Source organism: Rhinopithecus roxellana, chromosome 4 (genome assembly GCF_007565055.1).
Source record: "Rhinopithecus roxellana isolate Shanxi Qingling chromosome 4, ASM756505v1, whole genome shotgun sequence".
Lineage (NCBI taxonomy): Eukaryota > Metazoa > Chordata > Mammalia > Primates > Cercopithecidae > Rhinopithecus > Rhinopithecus roxellana.
In genome coordinates, this window is record NC_044552.1 from 13979358 (window position 1) to 13995814 (window position 16457).

A 16457-nucleotide genomic window follows, 5' to 3' on the forward strand; every position below is an offset into this window, starting at 1 on the left:
GGCGCCCACCACCACGCCCAACTAATTTTTGCATTTTTAGTAGAGACAGGGTTTCACCATGTTGGCCAGGCTGGTCTCGAACTCCTGACCTCAGGTGATCCACTCGCCTTGGCCTCCCAAAGTGCCAGATTACAGGCGTGAGCCTTTGCGCCCAGCCAACAGTGAGAACATTTTTGTTGTGTTTTTCTGAAATGGGGTAAGATTGCTACCATTTTCTTTCAGCACTGGCTCACCTGGAACAGCTCCAGGAATGCAGTTGCTCTGTTTTAACCTGAGCTAACCAGCACTTACACAGAGCCTGGGGTGCTCTTCTTGTAAGGACAGTGTACATGGGCCCTGTGAAAGAGGCTTAACCCACAGAAATTGACTTCAACAAACAGAATGTCTACATGACCAACACTGTTTGGTGGGGCATTGTATAGATAACACAAGACCCATGGGAAGTGTCACTATTGACCCCAGAGAGCAGGCAGGGACCTTCCTCTGGGCGGCTTCCCAGGCCAACACTTACTCCTTTGCAAATTGTGCCCATCTGGGGGTGGGAAGGAGAAAGTGAGGGGACCCAGTGCAGCCCACTTGCCAACCATCAAGCCCTGCAGCCTGGCATGAAGCCAGGACCCCCAAAAAGGGGGGTCCCTTTCCACTTTGCACAGTTGTACCTTGGCTCCAGCCCCATGTCCAGATCTCTTCCAAATTCAGACACTAGCTTGGTTTTTCTTAACAACCATCCTAATGTTGTGTTCTAACCAGAGCTTTTCATGAGATGCCCACAATTTTTACTGAGGTTAACAGTAGAATCCTCTTCAGTCTCCTACGACTTACACCCCAGAAACCTACCGGGATGGAGCAAGGAAGGGTGGGTGGCTGTGGTGGTTGCTGGTCCCACTCCTCCCACATCGCAGTCATACAACTTTATCCCAGAGGACACATTAAAATTGGAGAAACCACTTGAGATGTAATGTGTGCCCCAAACAAAGTACATGACAGCGACTGGCTACAATGTGAGATTTAGCTATAGTTTCATTTCATTCCGTAAATATCACAAACTTTTCTTCAAGGCAGAAAATGGTAACAAAGACTACGTGTTCTCATTATTCCTGAACTCTGACCATTTTCCCCTCCATGCCCACAACCGAGCACATTCTCTCTTCAACCTCCTGTGCTCTCTGTGGCTCCATCACACTCTCGTCACCAAGACTCACCCCTGCCCACACCACACCCTTCATGGGGAGGCCCGAGATGGGAACCGGGAGGTGGGCTTCTTTACTTCTCTCCTTTGTGGTTCTCTTCTCTAGTCTCGGAGAAACCGAATCCATGTCATTCCCCATAGAAAACCTTATAGGTGAGGAGGTTCTCATGGTCACCCTGGCAACATGTTCTCCCTTTAAACCTCATATTTCATTAATGCTAGTATAAGTCAGATGCTCTGTTGTATGATATTACATTGAGTCATCCCACTAACTGCATAAGAAGCTGAGGCCCAGAGAGGTCAAGCCACTTGTCCAAGCACTCAAAGTGGCAGCCCCTGGTCTTTAGCCCCTTCATCCAGCTTGCTCTCCCTTCAGCTTGGCCTGGAATAGCACCACTGTGTGCATCCCAGTCACCTCAGTTATGTCCATGACACTGTTTCAGGTTATTTATGGAGAAAAATCAGAGGTATCTACCTGTGAGCTGTGAGGGACTCTGAGCAAGGAAAGTCTGCTTACCACAGGGTATCCCAGGAGGGGACACCTTTAGCCTTGCTCCCGTAGCTGACTCTCCATCCCCTCGTGGCTGCTTTCACAGAGGATTGTGGTCATGGAACCAAACTGTGGGTGTCCTTAGCCAGGATAGACGAGCCTAGACCATGTCTATGAGCCCTGCTCATCAAAGATGTTCTTTTCCATCTCTCTCTTCAGGACAGCTACAGAACAGTGCACATTTTAGGATGAAAATGAGGAGACACTGGTAACTGCGGTACCTAAAACATAATTTGCTCTGTGCATTTCATGTTTGCTATTGTTTTTAGTCTTAAAGAGAGACACACATGATAATAACCAATCTCACATTCCAGTCATGTAATCCCAGTATGTCTGGGCTACTGATTCTCTTTTTAAAAGTGGCATCTCTGTCATTTTTAAAATAGAAAATCCTAGATAGTGATTCCTATTATCATCAAGTAATATATATCAGGCCCGGAGGCTACCTTGTCACATTTTACTCTGGCATAGAAATCTAATTCCTTCTATATAAAGTCAAAAAGAGAGAGGTGAGTTATAGATGTTTTCTAATTTAGTTCAGGGTCCACTTATAATCCTCGTCCTCAACTGATGATTTAGTGATAACTTAAAAGGTGATGCTGCAAATGATTCTTTGGTGGATTTCAGAAAATAAAGAAGCTGTTCCAGCAAAAAAGAAAAGTTTCTATTTTTACCTCTCTTCTGTCAGAGATCACAGTATATGTAGTTTTAAAGATTAATGTTTTAGAGTCAGAAAGACCTGGATTTATATCCAAGTTCTGCCAGATTCCTAACTGTGTAAGCTTTTTATTTATCTTCTACATTTCAATTTCACATAAACAGAATGGGATTAATAATCATGTCTACCCCCAAGACCATAGGGCTGTAGAGAAGATTAAATAAGGTAGTGTAAGTAAAATGATGAACAGAATGCCTGCATTACTAAGTAAACACTAACTAAATAAATGTAAGTCGCTTGTTATTATTGTTGTCATTAATCAGAGTCAGGATCACGTGTTGCTGAGCAAAGGCTATGGCCCCAGACTGTCCACTCTACATTTGAGTCTCTTCTACCCTACTTACCAATGGTGTGAACTTGAGCAAGTTACTTAACTCCTCTGTGTCTCAGTTTCCTCATCTATAAAATGAAGACTCCTAATGTTTACCTCATAGTGTTGGGAGGATTAAGTGAGTTGATAGAACTTTCTTGGGTAATGGGAACATTCTAAATCTGCTCCATCCAATACAGTAGCCACCAGCCGCATGAGGCTACTGAGTCCTTGAAATGTGGCTAGTGCAACTGAGGAACTGAATTTTTTACATTTCACTTAATTTTAATTAATTTAAATATAAGCAGTCACAGGTGGCTAGTGGCTACTATATTGAAAAAAATATAGACAGAGGACATTTCCTAACCATCCTAGAACCATTCGCATTGGTTAGTTAGTGTTCATCTAAGTGTCAGCTAAAAGCAAGGGTAGTGCCTGTGGTGATGAGCAGAGTTTACAAACAAGAAATTGCTTTTTATCAACAGTGATCACAGGCCAAGGGGGAGGGAAAAAATACAGCTTCCAGAAATATGTGCGATACATGATTGAAAGTATTTGAAATAAGAGCAGTTAGATGCGCTAATAAATTATGTATATCAAATTGCCAACTTAATTTATGTTACTCTTTCTCAAACTTTTTCCTTCATTTCAGTTTCAATCTTGAATACAGTTACATATTTTTAAAGCATATGCTTAGTGGAAGATATCTTGTGATTTCTAAAAAAGTTATTTCTTCCCAACATGTTTATATAAGAGAGAGTATATGTTAAGTGTTAGTAACTTTGCTGTTTACCAAGGAATCAGAGTAGCAGCTCATTATCATGAATTAGTATAAAGGACAGGAATTCAGTGTGTCGATATCAGTAAGTGGTATGTTACTTGGAAAAGTATCATATTACAGGCTGATTTTTTAAAACAGAGACATTTTAAATGGCATCTTGAGAAGAACTTAAGACCATCAAGTATATGCAAAAGGATTCGATGTCACCAAGTAAGACATATGCTTTATTCTTTTCTCTGGCCCAAGTAATGAATATTCTTCTCTAAAGTGAATACACATAAAAGTTTCTTTTTGAAGTAACCTTCTCTAAATTGCCTGAAGGCTCCCTTTATTTAAGGTTTTATGAGAGCAAGAAAATGAAAAATAGGACTATGAAAATGAAATGAAAATATGACTATGCAGATATGGAATTATGCTTTCAGCAATAAGGAAAAGGGAGCTTTGCAGATTCCTAAAATAATGTGATGCAAACAGACATTTTCTCCCCAAATAGTCATTGTTCTCAGCATTTTGTAGGTACCATAGCATGGTGCATCACTGAAATGAACACATAACATGAAAACACTATGTGTTAGCAGCATGTTCCTCAAAAAAAGCAAGGAGAGGGAGACACCTCCAGTTACCTTTCCCAAGCAGAACACAGTGATGTCGAGCATTGGGCAGGTTTTTATGTTTAGTTAGGTTTGAGTGTCTAAGGTTCATTACCATCAGTAGTCAGGGACAGGAAGTTTACATTCTCAGTGCAGGAGACAAACGTCAGAAAAGGGACACCGGTCTTTGTTAATTGCAAAAGAAACACTCTACAACCAGAGAAGGGCTTCTCCTCTCACCTCTCCCCTACCTTCTTCCCGCTCCCCACTCCAGCATCAGGGAAATCTGGGCAGCATTGATACACCCATGCCAGCATCTAATTACAGAGATAATACTGGAAGCAAACTGATTAGGCATGACATACGAAATTACCTGAGAAGGTTTAATCTCCTGATCATATTCAGATCTGAAGCCTATCTATGAAGGCTCAATTGCATAGGCCAGTTTCTCAAACACTAAACATTCCCTATCACTGTCATCAGTGACCTGGAAGGGTGTATTTCACTTTCCACAGCGTAGGAGGCTTCATGTAGAGCCAGTCTACTGGTGTGGAAAGGGTTCTTAGTCTAGGGATCATGGGCCCCTATGAATAGTCTATGAACCATGTATAGACTTCATAGGCCTATAGTGAGTCCCCTTAAAATGCATGCCTATATTGTATATGTCTTATATTTGTCACTGTGTATGTCTGCGTGGAGGAAAGGTCAGTAGCTACTATCAGATTTGCTTTTGAAGGAGCTTATGCCCATCCTTATATAGCATACCATGGAGAAGACAGATGGCTCCAAATATTTTTTCCAGAAAGAATAAAGTGATCATAGGAAACACTTTTGCCAATAATGTCTCTGTAGCCACTCCACCTTCTTCAGTTTAGAGAGCTTTTGTAAATGCTGTCTTTATTTTGTATTTTTTTAATCCAAAGATGTTTTGGAAATTTTTCTTAATGCAGGAAAAAATACATTGGACACACTTGAGAATTAAATCAAGGACACCATGTAAAGTATTCTGATGTATTGCTACACCTTCAATATCTAAATTGAGGCAGGGCCTCTGAGAAGAAAGTGAAAAATTCAGTCTGTCTTCCACATGTTTTGTCTGTACCAGTGGTTTCCAACTGGAGGGCAATTTTGCTTCCTAAGGAATATCTGGCAATTGCTGGAGACACTTTTGGTTGTGATGGTTGGGGTACGGGGCTGCTCCTGGCATGCAGTGGGTAGAGACCAGGGATGTTGCTTAACATCCTACATTGTACAGAACAGCTCTGCAACAAAGATACATCCAGCCCAAAATGTCAGCAGTGCTGATGCTGAGAAACCCTGATCTAGATCATGATTACTCTTTTTGCCACAGCCTTCAAGCCAGGTTTATCCCTCCACACCCCATGTGCCAGCCAGCCATAAAAGTAACTTCTGGTTCATGTTCCAGTTTGCCTATTATTTAACCAGTGTCCTCTCCGTTATGCCTTATCCATTCTGTCTTGTCAGTGTGACTTCAAATCCAATGCTGCTCCCACTGATTTGAAAAATCTCCCTTACTTCCCGATTGGCATATATATATTTTATGGGGGGCTTCAGCATGAAACTGTTTTGGTTGTCTTGTTATGGCTGAGTTGTTGGCTTTTCCAGCTCCTCTGACCTCAGAGCAGGACTCTATCTTAGAGTTCAAGATCTCCAGTTACACAGACTTTAACTTCAATCCCAGCTTGGTCATTTAGCAGCTTCGAATCCTCATTCAAGTGAATTATTTTCCTGAACCACAGTTTTCTCTTTTATAAAATGAAATGCCTGGCACCAATGATCCTGCCCCAGAAAACCTCCTTCTTCTTAAGGGAATAACTATTATTATCGTCTGATCGAGCTGATACAAATATAGCCCTTGTGTTGTGAGGCTTATGTGAGAATGTATGTGAATTACGGTTGTCAGCTCGGGCTGGTTCTTCGTAATCAACAGGGGTGCCTCAAATAAATGAATTACAGGATCCACCCATTACCAGACTGAGGATCGCTGGTTAGAGTGCTGGACTCCCTGCCTGGCACATGATCCATGCTGTCTAGGTGCACCTGCTGTTGTTGCTGCCATGACCATTGTCTGCCCCTTTCCTAGTTCCCCTGAACCCATCTCTCCACCACTGCCCTCCAGGAGATGAGGATTTAAATGTAACAAAGTTGGGGAGTTGTCTGGAAGTTTCATTTTTCTTATAGACTTAAGAAATCCCATAGCCATAAATTTATTCACAAAGCATGGCTTGATGAGTAAAGCCATAAGACTGTATTCTTCTTTTAATTGATATATAAATAATTGTAAGTATTTATGGGGTAAATGTGATTTTTCAATTCATACATACAGTGTGATGATCAGATCAGGAAGATTTTATTCTTGACTGTAGCATCAGTAAGCGAGGGTCCTCTTCTCTGGGCAATGTCCTTCCTCTTTGCCTCCATTCTTAAAAAAGGCTCATTTCCATATATTTTCTCCCATATTATATAGTGGCTAAAGAAACTTGGTATAGTAATGGCTGGGTTGTCATATGGAAGATCCAGACATCCAATAAATTCCATTTTTGAGCCATTGACTTAATTTAATAAATATTTATTGGACATTGGTATTGAAGTACTAACTATTGGAGTTAAAAGTGGGCTGAAATGTAAGGCGAATAAGACAAACTACCCAGAGCATTGCTACCCTAAAAAGCATCAGCTGAAATGCATTGAGCCTTTGCCATGTGCCTTGCAATATGTTTGTTGTTTTATGAGCATTTTTCATTCCAAACCTTTCTTGCAAGGGAAGAACTATTATTCTTATCCTATTCCCAAGTTACTTAGAGCTTATACAGATCCATTCATTTGGTATACATAGCTCCTAAACAAACAAACAAACAAGTCTTACAGCCACCTGGCATGTTGCAGCACATTGAGTTTATGTTGGAAAAGCATATGGATCTAAAGTATGTGGCATACAGTAAACACAACTTAAGGTATAGTAATAATAAGAGCATTCTACATAGATCACCCCATAAAAATGTCAGTCCATTTTAAAGACAAGAAAACTGAGTCTCAGAAAGCCTAAACCACCTGAGTCCCCACTGTGAATAAGTGTTGAAGCTGGCACTGAGCTCTGGCTGTCTCCTGTGTTGTTCTTCCAAATACCTGATACTGCTGAGAGTCATTATAGATCAACTCACCAACAAATAACCTTTTATTCTCCTGGACTGAGGTAGTGTGGCTGCAGAAGAAAAATCTCCTTTCCTTATTTTAATATCCAGGTTCTTCTTCTTCATGTTCAACAGTAAGGACTCCGAATGTGTCTAAAAGTAAGAAGGCACACGTGCCCTGAAGCATTTTCTACCCCTTGAACTCAGGAATCCCCTGTGTCCCAGCACGAAACTTGATGCCTATCCAGAAGCAAAGTTCACTTGGCTGCCCTCACCGTGGAAACCTGTTACCACACCAAATGCACTTCCCCCTCCTGCTGACAAAGAGCAGTCAGTGGCCACCATTATTGACCTGAGCTCTAATTAGGCTGGTTTTATAATGAGAAAAGGAGTACGATTCTAATGAGTAAATTTCCATCTCTTTCTCAATAGGTATCCCCCAGTCAAAGCAATCAGCTATCCTCATCACTCTGGTTCCATTGCCAGAAAAATAACTGTACCATAAACTCTAGTAAAAGTGAAGATGGTTAAGGCAACAAGAGAGCAGAACGAGGTTTTATTTGCTGCTAATGAGCTGCATTCTCTCTCTTAGGTCCGTGGCGCTCAGGTAGTTGGTTCTGACATGACTGTGACAGTTGAATTTACCAATCCTTTAAAAGAAACCCTGCGAAATGTCTGGATACATCTGGATGGTCCTGGAATAACAAGACCAATGAGGAAGATGTTCCGGTAAGCCTTGGGTTGGGGAGACCAGGCAGGCAGTGCAGGGCTGTGAGAAGTTTTCTCTGCATGTGTATTTTCCAAATATAGATCTGTTCCCCAGTGAAAACGTCTGGGAAGCTGCCTCCTCCTTGCTGACCATGGAGTAAAACTTTGATTTGACCAGCACTTTCATCATTTAATCCTTAAAGACACCCTAATGATGTGGATACTGCTGTTATCTCTCTTCTGTAGCTGAGGAATTTGAGGCTTTGAGAGGTTGAGTCTTCAAACCTCTCAAAGGTTTGACTGGTTGAGTCTTCAGTTACACAGTTTATGAAAACAGAGCCAAGATTCAGACTCAGGCTGGTGAATTCCAGAACCCAAGTTTGAACCACTTTGCTGTACTACCTACTCATGTATGGACAATTCTCATCTTTATTGAGCTCCTACCACCATGTGTCAGATATTAGGCTGAGAGATGCTCCCTTTTCATGGTTCCTTTGTCTCCAGCCTCACCTCACAGATTTTACCATCCCAATCACTGTCTACAACTGTTGGATTCAGGTTTTTTTTTTTTTAGTAGAGCCTAAAGAGTTCTAGATGGTTCCCCATTCAGGAGACCAAAGACAACCCCAGGTTCTATAATGATCTGAATGAAACTCAGCCTCTTCCACACAGAGCCCCCTTCAAATTGTGCTTGACAGGTCTCAGTTTCTGTGACCTCTACTAACAAAGAGTGTAACACAACAAGATAAACCATTCCATGGTCAGGTAGCTCTAATGGTAAGGAAACATGTTTTTCTACCATTTGATCCTACCAATGATCCTAATTCTGCCATCTGGACTGACAGAAAGTAAGGCCCATCTCTCTTCCATCTGATGGTTTGCAAATGTTTGCGAACAGCTGTCTCATCTTCTTCAAATCTTTTCTACCTGGGGACAAAAATCTGTCCTGACTTTATTTCTCTCTCCTCTAAGGTGGTTTCAGCTCTCTGTCTCTCTCTCCCACACATTCCAATTTGTCACTACTCCTCTTAAAGCGTGACACCCAGAATGGATCCCAATCTTTGAGGTTTATTACTTTCATTTCTACCACAAATAAGTCCTTGTCAGCATCAATCAATCTAGGACATTTCCTGTGGGGTGACCTTCTAAGGCACAGAAAGGGAGGTAGAGGACTTTGGAAACCGCCTCATGACCAGATATGTTAAGAATTTTCCCAACACCCTTTATGGAAGCGACCCCACTCTGGAATCTGTGGGATAAATGCAAGGCCTCACTTAAACCCTCTGGGTACTTTATTGCCCATAAAGGGCTCTCCACATTTCTTTCAGATTACAAGGCTTATAGCTTCTGCATCTCATCATTTAAGAGATGCCTTACTGCAGATGCAATAAACAACAGAGAAAATAATCTGAGTGCTTTTGAAACAATGCAAGCACAAAACATAGCAACCTTCTTGTGCTAATAGGAAAGTTGCAGGAAAGAAAAAAGAAGTAAATTAGTAATCAACCCCAGCTAGATGGAGAGGTCAGCAGCCATACCCCTGCTTTCGTCAGAAACGACAGTCTCACTCACCCGTTCTCGCACCTTCCCACTCGAATCAGATGCAAGAATCGTTCAGGCAAAGTGAAACATGTTTCCTCTTCCATAGAGCCCCCTGCTGTATCCAATTTTTTCCTTCCCAGACAGTAACCCCACGAGCTTTATCTGAGTGTCCTGGAACCTCTTCTATCTTTACACCTTGGCTATCCCCCCAGAATTCCACCTTGGTCAAGGTCAACACATGAAAAAGGACACTGTGTGTCTTAGACAAAAGATGAGTTATCACACAGTGCAATGACCCACTATTTGGGAGGCCTCAGGCTCAAAATAGGTTAAATCTCCAGACGGTTTGTTTATTGTTAATGTCTGACATTGGGGTGGAGCAAAGTGGAGTGAATCGGGAGAAAGGATGGATAAGGCTAGTCCCCACATGGACACAGATGTCCTGCCCACACACTGGCTTAAGGTACTATTAGTAGTTACTGCAACACGTAAGCCTAGGCAGACAAGTAGATAGACAGACAGCTAGCTGCTCTTAGTCAGTTTGCACTGCTGTAACAGAAATGCCATAGATTGGGTGGCTTATACAACAAACATTTATACCTCACACTTCTGGAGCCTGGGAAGTCCGAGAACAAGGGGCCGACCAATTTGGTTCCTGATGAGGACTCTCTTCCCAGCTTGCAGATGGCTGTCTTTTCACTGTGCCCTCACATGGGGCAGAGAGAGGGAGGACAAGTTCTCTGGCATCTCTTCTTCGAAGGGCACTCATCCCATCATGAGCTCCGCCCACATGACCTATTCTAATTTAATTACCTCCCCAAAGCTCCATCGCTAAATGGTATCACACTGGAGTTTGGGTGTCAACAAATGAATTTGTGAGGAGCACAAACATTTAGTCCATAACAGTTCTCAATCTCTCTTTTTAAGTTTTTTTTTACTGACACATTGTAATTGTACATGTTTATGTGGGGCAATTTGATGTTTTGATACATATAATGTGTGTTGTATAATGATCAAATCGGAGTATTCCGTGTATCCATCACCCCATGCATTTATCATTTCTTTGTGGTGAGAACATTCAAAAGCATGTCTTCTAGCTCTTTTGTAATATACAATACCTACTGTTAATCATAGTTACCTTATCATGCAATAGAACACCAGAACTTATTCCTCCTATTTAATTGTCACTTTGTTCTCATTGGCCAACCTCTTCCCATCTTCCCCTTCATGTTCTCCTCCTCAGTCTCTGGTAACCACTGTTCTACTCTTTGTTTCTATGTTATCAACTTTAAAAAAAATTTTTTTAGTGTCTACATGTGAGTGAAATCATGTAGTATTTCCATGTCTGGTTTATTTCACTTACCATGATGCCCTTCCTCCAGGTCTAATTCATGTTGTTACAAATGGCAGGATTTTATTCTTTTTTATGGCTGAATAGTTATAGAAACCCAGATTCAGGGTGGAATGTCTCCCAGGCAAAAGAAGCTTTATTTCTCCGAGACAGTCAAAAATTGGGCTAAAAATCACGACATAGAAAACATTTGTTATCTAGGATGGGCTTACAACTTGGACCAAGCGCTACTTTCTCTGTTTACTCCTCACTCCGGCACACACCTTCACAACCAAGACCTGAGCCAGTCCATGCCCACTTCCATATGGTCAGATAATTAGAAACACTCCACTGTGCCCTATGTTGCCAAGATCTGATCTAGGAGTGCCAGATCCATGTAACAACTTGGACGCCTAGAAAGTGCAATTCCACAGAACCAAAATCCTTTACAAGACTGTATTTCTCTCTAGAATACAGCTCTTAAATAGTTGGGGAATCACCACCCCCCACTCATTCACCGACACCCTGCCAGATGTGGTGTTTAGAAGGCAGGAGGTCTTGAGCCCAAAGTAGAGGGCCTGGAAGGTGGGGAGCTGGTAAACAGGGAATCGGAGCCAGGAACAAAGAAGGCGGTGCTGTGTCTCACCCCTCACTCGCCCTGAGCCAACTCTACTCTGAAATGGTTTACCTTCCTGCTCTTCCCCCACTGGCTCCTGCCCATCTCAGAGGCACAGAGGTTCTCCCTCCACAGACTCTTAGCTTTCTGCACTTGAAGCTTCCAGAGCATCAGGTAATTTATCTTCCTGATTTACTTTGCTCTTTAGAAAATGATCCAGTTCAATAGATTATTTCAAGAGAAAAATTCCCCCACTTTGTGATTTGGGCTTAAACTTTAAGTTTCTCAAATAGGACAGAAGCTAAGGGCTAGACGCACAGAGGACAAACTATGGGTAGTTGCAGTTTATTGTAATAATAATCTCATTTGCCTGCGTGCATTCAAGATGATAAATGGCCGGTATCTCCTGATGGCTCAGCACATTACTGAGAATCATTTATCACAACATCCATCCCCAGAAAATAGGATTACTCCAACATTGCTCCACTTACCAAAATGATTTTTTCTCTCTGTTATGAATTTATCTGTATGTAAAGTAGCATGCGTATGTATCTTCATGTATGAGTATCTTCATGTATGAGTTTTTTCGTATGTACACGTCATTATGCCAGATGGTTTTATAAGTACGAGAAAATGATAAGGGGGAGCTAAAGATTTAGCTTCTATTTGAGGTGGTTATCTACAGTACATGGTCTCAGGTCAGGTCCTTAACCAGGGCCACTGTTTCACAAAGTGCTTCTGACTGATCACTTGGGGGAACCAGAGGAGAGACAATGAATGGATACAGGAAACAATAGCACAGCTGTTGAGAAATAAATATCGCAAACCTACATTGGTATTGAATTGAGCACTGTGAATTGAGGACTGAGAATTTTCTCTCTGCATGCAGACAGGAGAAACTTTCCTAAATTATTTTGCAAAGAGTTCAATGAATCCACCATGAACACTTATGGGACAGTCTTATTACTAAGTCAAAAAGCATCTTTCCTGCTTGAGAAATAAAACCTATGAAAAAGTAAGCACAGTGGTCAGAAAAAGCCTTTTCTTTTTTTCTTTTTTTTTTTATTTCCATAGGTTTTTGGGGGAACAGATGGTGTTTGGTTACATGAATAAGTTCTTTAGTGGTGACTTTTGAGATATTTGGTCACCCATCACCTGAGAAGTACATACTGTATCCAATTTGTAGTCTTTTATCACTCTCACCTTTCCCCTGAGTCCCCAAAGACCATTGCATCATTCTTATGCCTTTGCACCCTCATAGCTTAGCTTCAGCTTATGAGTAAGAACATAGGATGTTTGGTTTTCCATTCCTGAGTTACTTCACTTAGAATCATGATCTCCAGTTTCATCCAGGTCAGTCACTGTGAATTCCATTATTTCATTTCTTTTTATGGCTGAGTAGTATTCCATGGTATATACATACCACAATTTCTTTATCCACTCGTTGATGGGCATTTGGGCTGGTTTCATGGTTTTGCAATCACAAATTGTGCTGCTGTAAATATGTGTGTGCAAATATCTTAGAAAAAGCCTTTTCTTATAGAACATATGGTGTATACTTTTATGAAATGTAGTGAAGAGTAGCAGAAAGCATATGAATATGGGACTCAGAAAAACCTGGGTTCAAATTTCATCTCTGCCTATTTACCAATTGTGTGATCTTGAAAAAGGGACTTCACTGGCTAACCTTCCATTTTTCTTGATCATAAAATTTACTGCATAGTATCTGCCTTAAAGAACTGTCATATGTATAAAATCTGAATATAATCTCCCAAGGTTTATAGGGGAGGCTATATGTGAAGCACCCCAGACAACACTAAATCTCCCCAGCCCTGATTAGCCTCAGTCTGCACTGACATGGGCTTGTTTATGACACTCAGGAAGACTTCAGGGCAAAGGCTGGGAGGAAAAGGAGAACACCAGAACCACGCAAGGCTATGTCATTAACCAGATACATTAGGACATTGGCGATAGATGGTAGCAGAAAGTTGCATAGGTGGAGGGTCCCAATTTGGTGGTTGAAATAGGAATTTTAATTACAGAACATGAAGATTCTCAAAGTCAAATGGCAGCAGGCAGGGCTGTGTTCCAGATGCTGAGTCTGGGAACAAGGTCTATCCCAAGGGAGTTGGCAAAAGCTAACTCGAGTGTCAGGACCACAGCAAAGGCAGCTGGGGGATTCAGATAGGACTCTAATCCCAGGAGGAAACTAGCGGCAAAAGCTGAGCTGAGGCTCAGAAGATCAGTCACATAGATAAGGCTACTATGGAGGGCTTGGGGACAAGCTAGAGTTAATGGTTGGATAGGGCTCAACCCAGCTCCTGATGGCCACTGGGAGGCCGGCGGATGCATCCCAGTGGAAGGAACCATGACCCAATAAGACTGTCAGTGACAGGTTCTGCAGAGCCTTATGTGAGGGCCTCATTTGGGGTGCAACTTGCCGAATCAGCCAGTGAGAGTCTTCAGTGCCCTAAGCACCAACTGAGAGAAAGAAAGCAAGTGACTTAGGCAAGAGTTTTCACTGCTTCCTGATCAAGGTGGAAAGCTGGATCTTCCAACCTCTCCTCTCTTTTCCATCCTTTCAGTGAAATCCGGCCCAGCTCCACCGTGCAGTGGGAAGAAGTGTGCCGGCCCTGGGTCTCTGGGCCTCGGAAGCTGATAGCCAGCATGAGCAGTGACTCCCTGAGACATGTGTATGGCGAGCTGGACGTGCAGATTCAGAGACGACCTTCCATGTGAATGCACAGGAGGCTGAGATGAACCGTGGCATTTGGCGTTTTGTAGTCTTGGCTAAGGAAATTCTAACGCAAAAATAGCTCTTGCTTTGGCTTAGGTGTGAAGACCCAGACAGGACTGGAGAGGGCCCCAGAGTGGAGATCCCACGTATTTCAAAAACATACTTTTCAAAGCCCAGGCTATTCGGCATGGAAGTTAGTTGTTAATCTCTCTACCTTCCAAAGAATGCTGAGCATTAGTTTTAATTAAGCTCTAATAGCTCATAAAAATAACAGTCGTCATTTATCATCACAAATGGCTACAGCTCCAAATATCAGTGGGCTGTCTTACCAGGGAGATTTGCTCAATACCTGGCCTCATTTAAAACAAGACTTCAGATTCTCCACTCAGCCTTTTGGGAATAATAGCACATGATTTGGGCTCTAGAATTCCAATCCCCTTTCTTGGGGTCAGGTTCTACCCTCCAGGTCAGAATATTTCTCCCAGAACTGGAGCACAACGTGATTTTTATTTTTGGCAAAGCCAGGAAAAGGTCTTTCATTTTGCACCTGCAGCCAAGCAAATGCCTGCCAAATTTTACAGATTTACCTTGTGAGAAGAGGTGGCCCCATATAAACAAATTGCATTTGTGGGAAACTTAATCACCTACAAGGAGATAAGAAAGCAGGTGCAGCACTCAAGTCTATTGAATAATGTAGTTTTGCGATGCATTTTACAGAAGGTGTCGCACTGTGGCCTGATCAGCAGGAGCCAATATCCCTTACTTTAACCCTTTTTGGGATGCAATACTAGGAAGTAAAGTGAGGGATTTATCTCTTTAGTTAGTGACTATATTTCACCCATCTCTCAGGAATCATCTCCTTTGCAGAATGATGCAGGTTCAGGTCCCTTTTCAGAGATGTAATAAGCCCAATAAGATGGAGAAGCTGGTGGATCTAGTGACCAGATATATAGAAGGACCGCAACCACTGATTCTCTCTTGTCCTTCACATCACCCATGTTGAGACCGCAGCTTGGCACTCAGGTCCTGAAGGGTAATATGGACTCAGGCTTGCAAACAGCCAGTGCTAGTTCTGACCCAACCACAGAGGATGCTGACATCATTTGTATTATATTCCAAGGCCACTACAGACAAGGCTACCTGCTATGTATTTGCAAGGCTGATTTATGGCCAGAATTTCCCACTGACATGTATAGGGTGTGATTTAGGCCAGTAGACTGTGATTCTTAGCAAAAAAAAATGAACAGTGATAAGGATACTGGGGGCAAAATCAGAATGGAATTCTCTAGTCTATATAACTACATTTCTAAGCCTTTGAAACTGTTTCTGAGCCTTCAGCACTAACCTATGAGGGTGAGCTGGTTCCCTCTATATATACATCATACTTAACTTTACTAGTAATCTCACAGCATTTGCCAGGTCTCCCAATACCCAATTTTAAAATGAAATGCATTTTGCTAGACAGTTAAACCGGCTTAACTTAGTATATTATTATTAATTACAATGTAATAGAAGCTTAAAATAAAGTTAAACTGATTATATTTGCATCTGAGCAGAGGTGAATGCTTTTAATTTTCAATATAACACACTACTAATCACAACTTCTTGAGAAACCATCCTTCCTCGGCAGTAGACAACCCAACCTGGATAGGAAAACAAGCATTTATCCTCTAAAGAAAATGACTCTAACAGGTGTTAATGTCACCGTTTTCTTCACCTCCCTCTTTCTACATTTTATTAACTATATTCACCGAAGGATCAAGTTGCATATTTAGTTCAAAAACCAGCTTCCAGAAACTATAAAATCTCTGTAGGTATTTTCTCATAAATAAGCTCATGAACCATTGTGGTGAATCAGTGGATAGCCAGCATGGAGACCTGCATAATGAACACCTGTTATGGTCTTACGACAATCATATATAGGAGATCCTATATTCATGGCAGACATCACCGAACAATTGTAGCTCAGATAAGACCTCAGAATCTTTCTAAATTCCAGGTAGCAACTAGCAATTGATTTGAAACTGGCACCCAAGATGGAACCTGTTTGTCACGCTTACCCTTAGAGCCAGCCCATTCCCTCTGATAGCTGGGATTTCACACATGTATTAATGCTATGGCTCTAAAAATTATAATTTAGCAATGGTAACAAGCAATATGTCTCAGGTAGCAGCAGGACTTTGAGTTCCAACTCTCCCTGAGTCTCTACCTGTGCTAGTCCTCAGTGCTTTTAA

General features: G+C 41.8%; 1 protein-coding gene across 2 annotated transcripts in view; it reads left to right on the top strand.

Moving 5' to 3' along the window:
- The window catches only part of F13A1 (coagulation factor XIII A chain), a 153848-nt gene extending 138078 nt beyond the window's left edge, over window positions 1–15770 (top strand). The window contains exons 14-15 of one of the 2 annotated variants that reach the window (XM_010371346.2): window positions 7883–8019; window positions 14072–15770. In XM_010371346.2, coding sequence (XP_010369648.1) covers window positions 7883–8019; window positions 14072–14225 — 291 coding nt within the window. In that variant the 3' untranslated portion in view covers window positions 14226–15770. The remainder of the gene's footprint in view (window positions 1–7882; window positions 8020–14071) is intronic. The other variant, XM_030928163.1, reaches the window with a different exon arrangement.
- The last annotated feature ends 687 nt before the right edge of the window (window positions 15771–16457 follow it).